At 46.0% G+C, this 17009-nt stretch overlaps 1 protein-coding gene across 1 annotated transcript; it reads left to right on the top strand.

The window, feature by feature from the left end:
- Nucleotides 1-8709: 8709 nt before the first annotated feature.
- On the top strand, nt 8710-12227 carry LOC106552243 (cationic trypsin-3). The gene is made up of 5 exons (XM_014070467.2): nt 8710-8857; nt 10196-10361; nt 10691-10944; nt 11340-11476; nt 11976-12227. Exons 1-5 carry the CDS (start codon nt 8818-8820, stop codon nt 12123-12125), a joined length of 747 nt encoding a protein of 248 aa, XP_013925942.2. The 5' UTR covers nt 8710-8817; the 3' UTR covers nt 12126-12227.
- The last annotated feature ends 4782 nt before the right edge of the window (nt 12228-17009 follow it).

Genomic DNA, 17009 nt, shown 5'->3' with positions numbered 1-17009 from the left:
GCTTTTTCTGTATTTACAGAGACAGAGATCTGAGTTAAACTGTAGCCCTACTAGATAACAAAAAATTGCAGTGATAACTTTTGAAGAAGTTTCCATATAACAAGGTGATATGATTCACACCACTTCAGCTAATCCCATGACAATAATACTGGGAGTCTGCAGGCGTCAGTACTGGTCTTTGTGTCATGCTATTTTATCCTTGGGGAGAAAAAAGAAATGCCACTTTTAAAACAGCAACATATCATAGGCTTGTACTTTGAGGAGTGTTCAGGCCTCCTTGAAGGGAATTCTTGCCTTATGCTGCCCCCTGCTCTTAGCTCCTGTTCTAGCATCATAACAGATGCTTGGTTCTAAGAAAGATGCTCAAATGCAAAATTGCTAATATGACGCGTTTTATAGGTCACAGAGAACTGGAAAATAACAGAAATGTGTAACCATGGATGCAGGATATTTTAAGGATTTTTTAGGCACGTGTATTATATGCATAATATTGCTCATTAGATATTAAGTCCTAGAAGAATTTCCTCTCAAATCGTCTGTGGGATTTTTTTCATGGAGCACATAGGAAAGGGGAGAAATGCATGTACCAGATGCATGTACCAGATGAGAGGCAAAACATTAGCAACTTTTGTGAAGCATGGGAGAGTTTTGCACCTGGTGCAGGAGTGGGTTCCTGCCAGTTCTAACCTCTTCTATAGAAGAGGTTCCACAAATCTGCAGTGCCGTTTAGAACCAGTTCCAGCTCCCTCCCCCACCCGCTGTCCACATATCATCAAGATGAAGAGCCAGAGGAGGAATTTTGGGAGTTGAAGTCCACACGTCTTAAAGTTGTCAAGTTTGAACACCCCTGGGAGTTTTTTCTAAAGGGTTAGGGGTACAAGGGTCTTGTAACTTGACAGCTTTAAGACTTGCGGGCTTCAATGCCAGAGTTCCTGAGCCAACATGACTGGAGGAGGAATTCTGGGAGTTGAAGTCCACAAGTCTTAAAGTTGTTAAGTTTGAACACCCCTGGGGTTTTTTTTTTCTAAAGGATTAGGGGTGCAAGGTATTAAATCGGCGGTAGAAATGACGAGGAGGCGTCTGAGGTAATCTTGAACCGTTTATTCGAGCAAGAACGTAAACGAACATCAACTGTGAGTAGACCGGCACCTCTCCTCCGTCTGACAGCCTTTTATACTCGGCTGTCAGATAGTCTAGCCAATGGACTCGTGTATGACAGCCCGGCAACCGGCAGGCGCATCTGATTGGCTAAGACGCGCCTTGCTGCTGCCGAGCTGTCATTCGTAAGTCCTCGAACTTACGAGGCTACAACACTCCTTCCCCCCCAGCGATGCGCATGCGTCTGAGATGGCGCAGGCGTAGTTGCTTAAGTACGCAGGGGAATGGCGGACATGCCCTGAACGCCGCAGTTGGACTGCAGGCGGTGCTTGAAGAGGATGTCCCTGTAAGAGCTCCTCCCTTCAGGGAGTGTAGCTCCAGGTGACATCAGAAGAACATCCCGGGTGTGCTGGAGGTCTGGAAGGAGGAGGTAGGCTGGGCGAAGGGGGCACGGCCGAGGATGGCGGTGGATTTTGAATAGGCTGGTAGGCGGCCTGGGAATGGGGAGGGCCAGGCCCATAACTCAGGATGGATGTTTGTGGACTCGGATTGAGAGGGGTTGGAATTGCCAGTGAATGGTGGCGAAGACCCGGAGGCTGTGATAGGCTGGCCTGCATATGGAAAGGCCGGATGGTGTTGTATTGGAGAGTTTTGTTGCGGAACCGGGGCTGGCTGTGAGGCGTCGGCGGCTGGCCCCTGTGGGACGGTTTGAGCTGGATTCTCGTTGGTGTGGCAGCTCCTCAATTGATCCAGGTGCCGCCGCCATATGGTGCCATCTGGAATTCTGGCTCTGTAGGAGACGGGTCCCGTTACCTCGATGATGGTGGCAGGTACCCATCGAGGATCACCAGAGTAATTTCGAGCCCACACCACATCCCCAGGAAGGAAAGAGCGGGAGGGAGACCCCAGGTTGCCAGGCTGAATCCCTGAATAGAGGGGGTGCAGTCTATCCAGGTGGTCCGCAGGCGCCTGCCCATCAGCAGCTCCGCGGGGCTTTTCCGAGTTAGGGGGCAAGGAGTGGAGTGCTGTGCCATTAAGTACGCATCCACCCTTGCCTGCCAGTCGCCTCGGTTCATACAGCCCAAAGCCTCCTTGGCCGATCAAACCGCCCTTTCCGCCCGGCCATTGCTGGCTGGATGGTAAGGGGTGACAGGCGCATGGTGAACCCCTTGGGCAGCCAGGAATGATTGGAAGGCCGTAGAAGAGAATTGTGGGCCATTGTCGGACACAACTGTTCCGGCAACCCATGGGTAGCAAACAACCATCGCAGGGCCCGCACAGTGCTCTCGGCTGTGGTGGAGTGCATAAGAATCAGCTCCACCCAGCAAGAGTACGCATCTACGGCTACCAAGAATACCTGGCCATGGAAGGGGCCCACAAAGTCTATGTGAATACGGGACCAGGGCCCGTGGGGCATCTCCCACTCCCGGGAGGGAAAGGAGGGGGGAGATGGGCGGGACTCCTGGCAGGTTACGTATTGGGTGACCCAGGCCTCGATTTCGGAATCTAAGCCTGGCCACCAAACGTAACTACGGGCCAGCGCCTTCATGCACGTGACCCCGGGGTGATCGGCATGAAGCCTCTGCAGGACTTGGTGGCGAAGGACCGATGGGATGACCACACAGTCGCCCCAGAGGAGGCAGCCTGAGTGGAGGGATAGTTCCAGCTGACGGGACTTGAAGGGCCTGCAGTCTGGCGGTGTGGTAGCTGTAGGCCACCCTCTCAGGACCCATGTCATTACTTGAGACAGGACAGGGTCGGCTCGAGAGTGGGAGGCCACGTCCATGGAGGTCAGGGGCAAGTCCAGCTCGGCAATGGAGAGGACAGAAAGGCAAGGAACCGACTGAGAATCCTCGCAAGGGAGGGGGCAGCAACTGAGGGCATCTGCATGCCCTAGGTGCTTGCCCGGATGGTAGCATAGGGCATAGGAGTACGCCACCAAGAACTCCGTCCAACGGGTCATCCTAGGGGATAGGGTGGATGGGGTCGGCCTATCACCGGCCAGAAGCCCAAGGAGTGGCTTGTGGTCAGTGTAGAGAGTAAAGTGCCGACCATATAGGTAATTGTGGAACTTTTTAACCCCGGACACCGCAGCCAGAGCCTCCTTGTCAATCTGGCTGTAGTTCCTCTCGGCGGAGGAAAGTGTCTGGGAGTAAAAAGCTATGGGGGCTTCTGAGCCGTTGGGAAGGACATGGCTCAGAACTGCTCCCAAACCCACGGGGGAGGCATCACAGGCTAAAGTCAGGGGCAGCTTGTCACTGTATTGGACTAAGACTGCCTCTGATGTCAGCAGGGATTTGACAGCCGCGAACACATGCGCTTTGCGGCTGCCCCAGCCGTTGAGCAACCGATGCAGCGGCTCGGCTAGTGACGCCTTGTGCGGTATGAATGGCGCGTAAAAATTTAAAAGCCGAGGAACGCTTGAAGCTGCGCCTTCGAGGTTGGGGGGGGGAGCATTCCTTATGGCGGCAATTTTGGAAGGGGTGGGGTGGATTCCCTGGGCATCTATCAAGAAGCCCAGGAATTCCACTTGGGGCACAGCAAAGGAACATTTGCTGCGCTTCAATTTTAAGCCCGCGCCCCTAAAACGGTCGAGGACCCTCCTGAGAACTTTGATGAAGTCTGAGCGGCTGCTTGCAGCGATCAGGACATCATCAAAGTAGGGAACAATGCCAGGGAGCCCAGGGAGCAAGCGCCCCATGAGGCTCTGGAAGATCCCCGGGGCAACGGATACACCAAATTGGAGGCGGCGACATCGGAAAGCCCCCCGGTGGGTGACGATGGTCTGGGCAGCCGCCGCATTGTCATCCACAGGGAGCTGCTGGTAGGCCTGCGCCATATCCAGTTTAGACAAAATGCAGCCCTGCCCCAATGAGTGGAGCAGATGCTGCACAACAGGGACTGGATAGGGGTTTGCCTGGAGGCCAAGGTTGATCGTCGACTTGTAGTCGGCGCAGATCCGGATGGACCCGTCGGCCTTCACGGGAATCACTATGGGGTTTTCCCAGCGTGAATGGTCGACGGGCTCCAGCACGCCCTGCGCCACAAGCTTGTCAAGCTTGGCGTCAACCTTTGGCCTCAAGGCAAAAGGCACCCTGCGGGCCTTCAGCCTGATAGGCGCAACCTGGGGGTCCAAGTTAAGGGAGATGGGGTTGCCCTTGTATTGGCCCAGCTGCCCATCGAAGATGTCAGCATAGTCCGACAGGACTGCTGCTACATCAGGAGGGGGCGTGTCCACTACACTGTGCACTCCAGTTAGGGATAGCCCTAAAGGAGAAAACCAGTCTAAACCCAGGATTGAGGGAAGCGGCTTGAGAACAATGAGGGCTGGGAGGACAGCACAGCGGCTCCCATAGGCAACCCTCAACCCAATGCACCCCCGGGTGGGGATGTGCGACCCTTGATAGTCCCTTAGGATAGCGTCCGGCGGCGAAAGTTGGGACATGGTCACATGGGGGCAGAGTTTAGAGAAAGTGGCCCAAGAAAGGAGGGAGCGGGAGGAGCCAGAATCGACCTCCATTAAACAGGGGGAGCCCTCAATGGAGACAGTTGTGGCAATCTTCGGCGTATCCTCGGATGCCAGGTTGACAACAACATCGGGAATGGCTGGCACGCCCTCAGTTAGCGTGTAGCATTCGTCTTGGCGCGGCTGTGGCCTCCGGGATGGTGGATTCTTCGGACGTGGAGGCGGGCCGTAGGCAGGAGGTTGTTCAGATGGTGTGAGAGGAGGCAGGGCGGCCCGGCAGACTTGTGCTAGATGGCCCTTCTTGCCGCAGCGGCGGCAGATTGCAGTCTTGAATGGGCAGGTAGACCGAGGGTGCGCGCCTCCGCAGCCTAGGCAAGTAGAAGCAGCGGCAGGAGAGCAGATCAGCGCCTGGTTCTGCTGTTGTTGCGGACGGCGAGGGGTAGCCTTCAGACAATCCACTTGCGTGGAACGGAGGTGTTCTGGCAGTGGAGTCAGTTCATCAATTAAGTTGGTTATGTAGGTGGACTGCTGTGGTAGAGATGGTTCAGGGGCCGGCAAGGCAGACGTACTGGAAGAAACGGCCATTTGAGACAAGTAACGGTCGATCTCAATGGACGAGAGGTTGGCTAGTTCAGCGGCCCGGGCTTCATCAATAGCATAAACCAACGTTATTTTGAGCTTCCCTAATAATCGGCGCCTCAGGAATATGTCCTTGAGGCCACAGACAAACTGTTCCACCAAGTTGTCTTCTAGATCAGGGAAGTCGCATTGTGCCGCGGTGACTCGCAGAGCCTGAAGGAATTGATTAACTGTTTCAGATGGCTTCTGCACTTGCCTGCGATAGGCAAATCGGTGTGCGATCTGTGAAGGCGTAGGGGCGTAATAGGCTTGAAGCCCATCTGTTAGTTCCTGCCAGGTTAAATCATAAACGGCCCTAGGGGCAGCAAAAGATCTGGCCGTTGCGAACATCTCAGAACCACAGGCGGTTAAGAAGAAGCCGCATTTTCTGGCCTGAGAATATCCCTGTCTGTTGTTGGCGATGAGGAAGCACTTGAACCTTTCTAAGAATGCTTCCCAGGACTCTCCACCAGCTCCGAAGGGAGCGAAGGCTGGCATGCCAGCCATCAGTAATCGGCTGAGGCGATTTTCTGCGAGGCGGCTGAGGCTATTGAGGCACGGTTGGTTGGTCCGGTCTACGCGCCTAATATAAGCATTGCTTGCTCTTCAGGTTGTACTCAGAGCCGGAGTTCCCCCACCGCTCGTCACCAGTGTTAAATCGGCGGTAGAAATACGAGGAGGCGTCTGAGGTAACCTTGAACCGTTTATTCGAGCAAGAACGTAAATGAACATCAACTGTGAGTAGACCAGCACCTCTCCTCTGTCTGACAGCCTTTTATACTCGGCTGTCAGATATTCTAGCCAATGGACTCGCATATGACAGCCCGGCAACCGGCAGGTGCGTCTGATTGGCTAAGACGCGCATGGCTGCTGCCGAGCTGTCATTCGTAATTCCGAGGACTTACAAGGCTACAACACAAGGGTCTTGTAACTTGACAGCTTTAAGACTTGTGTGCTTCAAATGCCAGAGTTTCTGAGCCAACATTTTGGTTGCTAAGCAAGAGCATTGTTAAGTGAGTTTCACCACATTTTACAAGTAGGCCACGCCCACCCAGTCACATGATTGCCAAGCCACTCCCACTCAGTCACATGGCTGGCAAGCCACTCCCAACTGGTCACAGGGCCACCAAGCCACTCCCACAAAGCAGGCCACACCTACAGAAGAGGTTCTAAAAAAATTGAAACCCATCACTGACCTGGTGGAATGTGGTACTTTATTACTGGCCATTTTAAAATGATTTCAAATGAATACCGCTTGGCTGGCAGTTTTCTTTGCTGAATTTTTGACCAGAAAGTGCAAACACTGTTTGGCTGACAGTCTTCTGTGACAAATATTAAGTGTAGCCAGGCTTATCATCATGTGTGCTACTTCAGTGACAACCACGGCAGAGACTTGAGAGGGTCGGCATCTGTCCAGCTCCTAAGGGCTAGTTTTTGCAACTGTGGGCATGTTCTGTACTTTCCAGGCCCTTCCAATTTGCCTGTCTGGCCATTTTTGTTTCTGCTGCTGGAGGATGGATGTGATACTAGAAGAGAAGTAGCAGCACCGAGATTGTTGAAGATAAAGGTAGATCAATAGATCAGAAATCTTTAGAGCATTACTCTCCCAAGTGGAAAAAAATCACCCCAACAGGCAGGCCACTTTGGACAAGGAGCCAAGGTGGCGCAGTGGTTAAATGCAGCACTGCAGGCTACTGCTAGATCAGCAGGTCAGCGGTTCAAATCTCACCGGCTCAGGGTTGACTCAGCCTTCCATCCTTCCGAGGTGGGTAAAATGAGGACCCAGATTGTTGGGGGCAATATGCTGACTCTCTGTAAACCGCTTAGAGAGGCCTGAAAGGCCTATGAAGCGGTATATAAGTCTACTGCTATTGCTATTGCTATTGACAAGACGTAGTCTACTGCTTTTTCTCACAACCTTGGTCCTGTTCTAGTGAAGTGTCATAATGGTCAGAGTGTTGTCAACTATAAAATGTTCCTGACTGAGAATTAGATTTCACTCTAAGCCAGAGATATTTTGGCAGCAGCTTACAAAGTTATTCAGTCTGAAGTTAATGAAATAAATATTTGGCAATTTGTTCGTGTCTTTTTTCTACTATCTCTCATGTGTTAACAGTATTACTGTATTCAGTTTTTAGGCCTTGCAGATTATATTCTATGTTTCAACAGACATTTTAATGCCTTATTTCTTTTCAGGATGGATTTTGAAGATTCAAGAATTGTTGTTTTCTGACTGAAACATTCTTCTATGTTAGCATTATACCATTTCTGTAAAAGAAGCTATACTCATTTAACCAGAGATATGACCAAAACCAGCAATTTGGTTCATTCTAATTTCTTGGCAATCTGCTGATGGAAACATTTTCAGTTTCTATTACTAACTGAAATTAAATGAATGTTCTCAATATACCGTTTCCCCCACATTCTGGTCCCCAGCAATTGAGCAGTGTCATCCAGCACAATCCAAGAAGCTTTGAAATGATAATGCCCCAGGGATCTTCTTGTCTTTTACCCCAATAACATTCAGGAACCTACCAAAGATCTAATGGTTCTCCTGGGCTTTAGGCAGGAGGGTGGCTCAGCCCATCATTTGGAGGATTTATTTAAGTTATAAATTCACCTTCAGGCTGTTTGTGATTTCTTACTCTGTTCTTACTTTTAATTTATAAACCACTCAGAGACATTAGGACCATGTGTGCAAAAATAAAGGAAATCTTAAAGCAAATAAAATGAATTTTGATTACTCAAAAAGAATATTTTTAAGTATTGAGTGTTTTTTTCACACCCTGAAGCTTAATAGCATCTATTCATAAGAATGTTCTTGGAGAGTAGTTTTTGTAAGTTTTTGCAAGTCAGTTGGAGCTTAAAGTAATTATATTCACAAAACCCACTTCATTTTCATTTAAATTAAATCAAGTTGAGTTTTTTTTTCTTGGGATAATTAACTTTTGGCTATTTGAGTTCGGTACACTATTCAAAGTCTGAAGAAAACCCTCATCATAAAAAAAATCATGTATCAATATTTTTGCAAAAAAGATGGGATACATTTATGCATAAAATAAACATAACATGTATATCTTATGACAGATAGCAATAACATCTCTGCAAAAATTTTCCACTTTTATAGCAAAAATATAACTGCAAGGAAGCTAAGGATCTTTATCATTCAGTATGATAAACGTATTTCCCCAGTATTTATCTGAGAACAGTGTTAGATATTCACCCCAGCGACAGTGGTTTCCACCAAGGTCCTCTGTTCCGGCTGGAACAGAGGTTTAATCCTATTAGTCGAAGGGTCTGACAGACCCCTTTAAAAGGGGCTGCTGTCCGACTCATCCTCGCCAATGTATCTTCACTTGCAATAAAGAGCTGTTGTTACCGTGGCCTGTGTGTGCTTATCCATTACCCGATCTAAAAAACAGCAATATTAAATTGTTAATAAGGGGAAAATTCATGTGAATTCCATTTTCCTTTCCACCTGTTATTGTCGAGATCCAAGGAGCAAAGTTTATATTTTCCATTGTGTATTTTTCCTTTTGATTAAGTAAGTCCTTGGAGCAAAGATAATATTGACTCCACAAAATAAATATGTGCAGCAGCTCCTCTGGTCTACCACTCTGAGGAAGGAAGGCAACATGAAGTTCATTTGGCTGGTAGCATTTTTGGGGGCAGCTGGTAAGCCAATAATTTGTTCATATATTTTCAAGTAGAACTTGAGTGAGCAAACTAGTGAACCTAAGGATTTCTTTTTTATCAGTTTAGGTCTGAATTTGTAAAGGTGGGACTCCCAAGCCACCAAAATTAATCTATAGAAGTGTTTCTATACTTTGACAACCTAAACATGTATGGATTTCAACTCCCAGAATTCCCAATTCAGCATGCTAGCCAAAGCTAAAGTCGTAAAAGTCATACAGCCAAAGTTGTAAAATACTAGACTAAAAAAATAGACAAAGGTTATTAATTTTAAATCACATATCTTTAACAATGACATAGCCAAGGAACTTTCTTGATGCTTTCTTGGTATTTCAGCTGAAGGCAACAAATTATACTCCATAGTGTCTGGCCTGAGATAACTTATCCCCAGGTATAATAGCAAGTCAAGAAAGAGTTGTAGCCAGGAAAAACTTAGAGCAGGCAAATTGCTTTTTAAGGCAACAGACTTTAGACAAACATTAGGATCCCCAGTCCCTCAAATATTCTACCCATTCCTTGAAACAGACTCATTAGTCATGCCATATACTTGCAGGAGACAGGTGATCTAATAAAAATTCAAAATACAAAACGTCCATTAAAAGAGGGAAGCTGTTCAAAGGGACCTTGACTCAGGGTCCAATTCTCCTTGTTCTACTCAATGTTCTGGGGAAATTATGTGTAGCAGAAAGTAAACAACAAACCTGAAGGCAAAAAGGTGTTTCAGAATGTACAAGGGGCTCATTCATAGCATCTGTCTAGAACTCCTGAAGCCAGATACATCTTCTCCTAGGATTGTATAATTCTGAGGAAAAGCTGAAGAATCACTGCAGACATGGAGATCTGCTGCATGCATACTTCCCTACACACCAAATAATATTCCAAACTTGCATTCTGGTTCATTAATATCTCTTCATAGAAGAGTGGAAATCACTCAAAAGAAAAGGGAAGAGAAGACATTTTGAGAGGAGGTGGAAACCTATGGGCCAAGAAATAAGGGCAGGAATTCAACTGCCATGAAAACTAGTGGCATTTCTGGGTTCTGTGGTGGAAGTAGTTGACAGAGAGATAGAGTGAATGTAAATTACTTTGAGATAATTTCCTTTTTTATTATTTCCTACATCCCTCTCTCCTTCCTCCCTCCTGAACTCCCTTCTCATATGACTTCCTACTGGCTGACTAGCCAACCATCACTTGCCTGAATGGGATGACAATCCTTTAAAGTATACCAAAAATTTTGTGAATTCCTTTTGCTAAAATTGGAAAATATTTAGTTCCTGTTTCGCCACTATAAAATCTTCTCTAAATATTTTCATTATCCAGTTGCCTTCCCCATCGATGATGAAGACGATGATAAGATTGTGGGGGGCTACACCTGCCAAAAGCATTCTGCTCCCTATCAGGTCTCCCTGAATGCTGGATACCATTTCTGTGGTGGCTCCATCATAAATAAACAATGGATTGTTTCAGCTGCTCATTGCTATCAATCGTAAGTAATCATCTAATTTTATTTTATTTGGAACACTCCCATTGTGCTCAAATATTTACTTGTATCGGTAAATTTAATAAAGGATATAAACACATGCTTCTATATTTAGGTATGGGTGCATACAAATGTATAGAAGTGTTCATTGCTTACCCAGTACTAGAAGCCAACATGCAATTGTGTCCATCATTTTCTGGATTCAGCCATTATGGGCAACAGGATGCCCTTGTGAACGACAATATTAGTGGACCTGGCTTTTATCTTACAGCATGTTAAAATAGGTTGGATGAAAATAGATATGACCAAAATCTCTGTTTCTTATTTTGATTCAGCCGAATCCAAGTGAGACTTGGGGAACATAGTTTGACCAAAGATGATGGTTCCGAGCAGTACATTGATGCAATCAAAATCATTCCACATCCCAAATTCAACCGCAGAACTTTGGACAATGACATCATGCTCATCAAACTGTCCAAAACAGCCAGTCTCAATTCCCGTGTTTCAGCGATTCGTCTACCAAGCAGTTGTCCAGCCACCGGAGCAATATGTTTAGTCTCTGGCTGGGGCAACACCCTCAGCAGTGGCAGTGAGTCTTCTTCATGTTCTTTGATCAAGATAGAATCATCTGTGATCATGTTCAGTTCAGTTTATTGAGCAAAGCTAATTATTATAGAGGGTAAATTGCTACCGGTAATACAAAAATATTTCTGCCTTTCATTTCCTGCCATTTCCATTATAAAGCTGACCATGCCATGTAAAACAATGTACCTCAATTAAATACACAGAACTTGCCTTAAGTCCAGGATTTGGTCATCTGGAAGATTTTTGCAATGAAGCAAAAGATAATTGACATCCTTAGAGCAACAATTTTATAGAAGGAGGGGGGGGCTTCATTTCTGTCATTGTGTTGTTCAAACATTCTAGGGAAAGTCTAATATCTATTTCTGGAATTGAATACAGTTTCTTTTATCTTTCCCACAGCACACTATCCAGACCTCCTACAGTGCCTGAATGTCCCTGTACTTTCTCAAAGTGGGTGCAATAAGGCTTATCCAGGAAAAATCACCAACAATATGTTTTGTGCAGGATACCTGGAAGGTGGAAAAGACTCTTGTCAGGTAAATAATTCCCCCATTTTTATTGTATATTTTAGATGGTGTTCAAAACATATCCCACTGAATAAATTAAATTAATAGCTAGCTGGTGCTTAAGGCTGAGGATATAATAGAGAAGTGGATAGTTTGAGAGAGATATCTATATTCAGGAGCTGTCTGCAACTTCCCTGGTCTTCAGTTGCCTGCTTCTTCTAATGAATAACAAACAACATCAATCATATCACCTCCAGCTCTTATTAGGTTATGAACTATACATTGGATCTACCTCCTCTTTTAGGAAACTCTTACAAGTTAGATGGAGCATTGCTGGGATTTTCATCCTATCCTGGAAACAATTATGACATCTAATATGGAAGAGTATTAAATCAATTCCATTGGAAAACTTTTTTTACCTTAGGCAATCTATTCCTTGCCTCCATCCACTGAGTCTGAGATAATGCAAATTGTATTTCTTCACTTAATATTCTGCTTTCTGAATACATATTCATAATTTATTTCCCAGGGAGATTCTGGTGGCCCAGTTGTCTGCAATGGAGTACTCCAAGGAGTTGTCTCTTGGGGCAATGGATGTGCTCAGAAAGGTAATCCTGGTGTCTACACTAAAGTTTGCAACTACATTTCCTGGATTCAGCAAATCACCAGTTCCAACTGATCTGTACTTCCTGTCACTTTTCACAGCCATAGCTAACATTTCACAGACTGAGGAGAGAGAGATTAAAGCTGCAAAAATAAAAACTAAATTGTGCAATGGCAAGCCTGATGATTGGTATCTTTCTTTGGTGGTGGGGAAAGGTCTTGGCCTTTAAACTAGATGAGTTTTAATTCTTTTCAATGATCACATTCAAAATTAGTGAAATGATGATAAAGGAGCTGAGATGAATCAGTTCTTAGATGGAAGTCTGCTCTGAACTACAAGAGGTACACAGTAGAGTGTGATTCTGAAAAAGTCAAAGAAGAATGCAAGTTGACAATGACATTGTCATGTGATGTTTCACTTCATAACTGCATTGCTAAGAGACAGAAATTTGAGTTCTAATTACCATTGAGAAGCAAGAACTGATAGTATTTCAGGATCAGATTGCAATTCTAAGTGGTTTTAGTGTCTTATAACAGTGTCCAATTCTGAAGATGAAGGAACCAAATAGTATCTGTGTTCACAAAGTTGGGATCTAAAGTGTTGTGTGCATCTTTAAAATCAGTTGATTCATGTACATTGTCTAGTATCATTTCATCTTGGCATTTATGTATGCAAATCACTGGAGAATAAAACAATCTCCATGGTTCACAAATATTTGCAGGGAACACTACTGAACCAGGAGAGAATTGGAGTAGAAAATTGATTCATCCTGGGCTGCCCCTTTGATCTTGCAGTGACAATTTTCTCTGGAATTCTATACCAACTATTGGTAGGAGTTGATAGCAACTTGATGGCACATAACATCTTTGTTGTAAATGTGTTTTTATTTTCCATTTCATTTTCGTACAGTCACATATATACTGTGCATAACCGGGGCCATATAACATTAAACAATAAACACAGCCATTCCTCTTGTTGACAATACCCCCCAAAATAGAAACCCAATGTACCTCTTCGACCCTCCATACACTCTTTCTTTCGCCCCCCTCCAACTTTCCTTCTTCCCTCCATCATTCCCCTCTACCCTACTTCCCCTCCCCCTCTACCACTCCTCTCTCCCGATACACTCCCTCCCTTCCTTCTCCCCCTCCCTCCAGTCCTCTCTCCCTCCCTCGCTACCCCTCTTTCTTCTATCCCTCTACTCCTTTCTTCGGTGTATTTCTACAATCTATTAATATATTCAGCTTGTCCTATTTTTACAGTGGGATTAAAGAGCAACAGTATACAAGTGCCATCACGTTACTTTAAAATCTAGCACATACTATATATCCCCCCTCTCCCCCTCCCCCCTAGCACCCCACCTCCCTTCCCCCCCCCCCGACTTCCCAGAGTCCGTAAACGGTATAGATTTTTAACACATAACATCTAGGTGGCACATAATCAATCCAACTCATGTAATTAGGTTTAATAGTATTCATATATGTCCCACCATCTTTGCTCATCCTACACATCTGTTGGGGAGAGGCAGGTTTTGGGACTTTTCCATTAAACAATGTCATCTTGTGGGACCCCAGAATTGTAACTTTCTTTTGGCAGTTTTTCAGCCTACATAGTGAGTCACCTTCTAGATTGGAAGCAATGAAACACATCTGCAGAGTACCAGAGTGGAGAAGATTGCTTTACACTACTTGCTTTTATAGCCATGTTCCAAATGACATTCTACCATGTGTTTGTAACAGTCAAAATTCTATCAGGTTACATAGTGATATATAAGAGAGAAATGCAATCTAATTTTGCCAGATTTTCTCTGCCAAAAATATTGCAGTGATCCAGTAAGGTTTTTAGTGCTCTATGTTCCTTTGATTCAAATCCTGTATAACTGAAATGGTTTCGGCTTATTCGTCTTTGTGGCATGCAGGGAGGCTGCAGCACTGCAAAGTTGATGTTTAGTTGTGAAACCTGGAGCTCACTGTGCCTTAGAAACAGCACAGAAATATAGTGCTGGTTTTGTAGACTCATCTGGAGGAATCCTGAGAGAACCATGGGTCACATGTAACTTGTCTATGGTGTAGTGTTTGATTTTCATCCATGGAGTGTTTGTTGAATGGTGTAGCCAATGGTAATTCTGTATGTCTCCTGTTGTGCTCTTTCCAATGCTTTGTAGCTGTCCCAGGAAAGTGGGGGCAGTTGCTTATAACCACACTGTTACTCTTCAAATCTAAAAGTGCTGTTTTGCTTTAAAAAACCCATTCTATTTGAGTAAACACTTACTATCCTTGCGGCACATATAAATAAAAATGTAATCGTTGTTTGTTCAAAATCGCTAATCTCCGAAAGTTCTTCACCGATTGCTTTGAAATTTTGACACAACGTTGCATTCGAATATGTGAATGTTTTATATACATATTACATAGATGTCACACCTGCAACAGGTAAAAACATGATTTCTGTAAAAACATGCTTTTTTGAAAACCAGCGCCATCTGGTGGACGTAAAAGCAACACACTATACTAAATATTTCATGACTCTATTTTAATGTTTCCAATTGAATTGTTATATTGAATTTTCATAGATCTTGATTTATTTTCATTTTGATTTAATTATTTCGTGTGACATTGCATTGTGCCATTTACCATAGTATTCATTTAGTGAGTATAGTATATTTGGAACAGTTCAGCCTCTCTCCAGATTCATCCCGACGGTCCCTTTATATGTGTGGCTGGGCTATGGCCGCACTCTTTCCCCTTTCCATCCTCCAGAGGAGGCAGAGGCAGAGTGTCTCCTCAACCTGGCTCACACGCTCTCCACCCCCCTCACAGCGAGCCAGCAACGGCCTTGCCAAGGCAGCTCCAACGGGGCAGCAGTGGTGGTGTCAGCCTGAGGTAAAGCGGGGCTGGGGTGGTCCCTGGGTGCCCATGAGGTGGCACACTGAGGACTGCTCCTCCTCCGAGATCCTGGACGTCTCACTCTCCCAGGCCACCAATTTGGGGGAGCCTGAGCGCAGCTCCTCCAAGGAGATGCTCAACAACTTCCACGAGGCTGACAGCTCCGGCGCTGTCTCCCCCAACCAGCCTCGCCCAGCCCAGCATCCCCGAGTCCTGACCAATGGCAGCACCCACCCGCCGCCCCACTACGCCCAGACTGGGCCACAGCAACACGTGGCTGGGAACAGCTAGTATTTCATATAAAATCCTGCTTATATATCACTAGAGAAAGCTTTAAAAATGCACAATCGTTTAAAACCCAGGCACACTTTTTAAAAAAATGCACCTCAGTTTTAACTGTGTTTTTTGAAATTTTATTTTTGCTTTTTGATTCATCTTTAATTGTTAATGGACTGGTAGAATGCTGATTTATTCTATAAACCCTTGCTGGATTTTAATGTAGATTTTTTACTTCTTTTTAATGCTTTATTTTGGAGTTGTGAATCACTTTTGTTTTAGCCTTATGGAAGTCGATGGCGAGAGGACTGGCCCACTGGGTAGTGAAAGTGACCTGATTTGAGTTACATTTACACTGATTTTTACTACAAGGATTTTGTGTCCTCTTATTTTTTAAAAGCTCTGGTCTCATTTCTTTTAACCTCTGGTGAGAACTTCTTTTTCTTTTCACTTTTCGCTGTAGAAATATTATCTCAATATTTTCTGCAGTCATTCTGTTGTGATACAATTACAACTTACAAGGATCTTGTCCTTGAAAGCAACTGTTTACATTTGAATTTGAATTTGAATTTGAATTTATTAAAATTTATAGGCCGCCCTTTTCCCTGAGGGGACTCAGGGCGGCTTACAATCACAAGGGAGGGAAGTGCAACATCAAAAACAAAACAAAATGTGAACAAAGAGAAAAAAAAATAGTAAAACACAACTTTCGTTCAACAATCAAACACTCGGGCGGGTGAATTAGGAACCTATCCCCAGGCCTGCTGGGAGAGCCAGATCTTGAGGGCTGCGCGGAAGGTCTGGACGGTGGTGAGGGTACGGATCTCAGTGGGGAGATCGTTCCACAGGGTCGGAGCTGCAACAGAAAAGGCTCTCCTCCGTGTGGTCGCCAGTCGGCATTGACTGGCAGATGGGATTCGGAGGAGGCCCAGTCTGTGCGATCGAATTGGTCGAAGGGAGGTAATCGGCAGGAGGCGGTCTCTCAAGTACCCAGATCCACTACCATGGAGTGCTTTAAAGGTGGTCATCAGTACCCTGAAGCGCACCCGGAGACCAACAGGTAGCCAGTGCAGCTCGCGGAGGACAGGTGTAACGTGGGCGAACCGCGGTGCGCCCACTATCACTCGCGCGGCTGCATTCTGGACTAACTGTAGTCGCCGGATGCACTTCAAGGGCAACCCCATGTAGAGCCCATTGCAGTATTCCAGCCTAGAGATCACAAGGGCTCGAGTGACTGTTGTGAGAGCCTCCCGGTCTAGGTAGGGCCGCAACTGGCGGACCAGGCGAACCTGGGCAAATGCCCCCCTGGTCACAGCTGACAGCTGGTGGTCAAAAGTCAGCTGTGGGTCCAGGAGGACTCCTAAGTTGCGGACCCTATCTGAGGGGTGTAAAATTTGACCCCCCAGCCTAAGTGTTGGTACATTCGCCAAATTATTGGGAGGGAAGCACAACAGCCACTCGGTCTTGTCCGGGTTGAGTACCAGTTTGTTAGCGCTCATCCAGTTCCTAACGGCCTCTAGACCCTGGTTCATCACGTCCACCGCTTCATTGAGTTGGCACGGGGCGGACAGATACAGTTGCGTATCGTCCGCATATTGGTGGTATTTTATCCCGTGCCTCCGAATGATCTCGCCCAGCGGTTTCATATAAATGTTAAATAGTAGGGGGGATAAGACCGAACCCTGTGGCACCCCACATGTTAGGGGCCTCAGGGACGATCTCTGCCCCCCGACCAACACCGACTGCGACCTGTCCGAGAGGTAGGAGGAGAACCACTGTAAAACAGTGCCTCCCACTC

This window comes from Thamnophis sirtalis, unplaced genomic scaffold (genome assembly GCF_051295495.1).
Source record: "Thamnophis sirtalis isolate CommonGarterSnake01/CBP01778 unplaced genomic scaffold, rThaSir2_p1.2 scaffold_5, whole genome shotgun sequence".
In the NCBI taxonomy this organism is placed as follows: Eukaryota; Metazoa; Chordata; class Lepidosauria; order Squamata; family Natricidae; genus Thamnophis; species Thamnophis sirtalis.
This window is presented reverse-complemented; position numbering and strand designations above follow the sequence as displayed.

Excerpts from the sequence above, each read along its gene's own strand:
- LOC106552243 (XM_014070467.2), top strand. The coding sequence starts at position 8,818 with ATGAAGTTCATTTGGCTGGTAGCATTTTTGGGGGCAGCTG. Across the intron at positions 10,362-10,690 it reads GCTGCTCATTGCTATCAATC|CCGAATCCAAGTGAGACTTG; the intron begins GTAAGTAATCAT and ends ATTTTGATTCAG. Across the intron at positions 10,945-11,339 it reads CAACACCCTCAGCAGTGGCA|CACACTATCCAGACCTCCTA; the intron begins GTGAGTCTTCTT and ends TCTTTCCCACAG.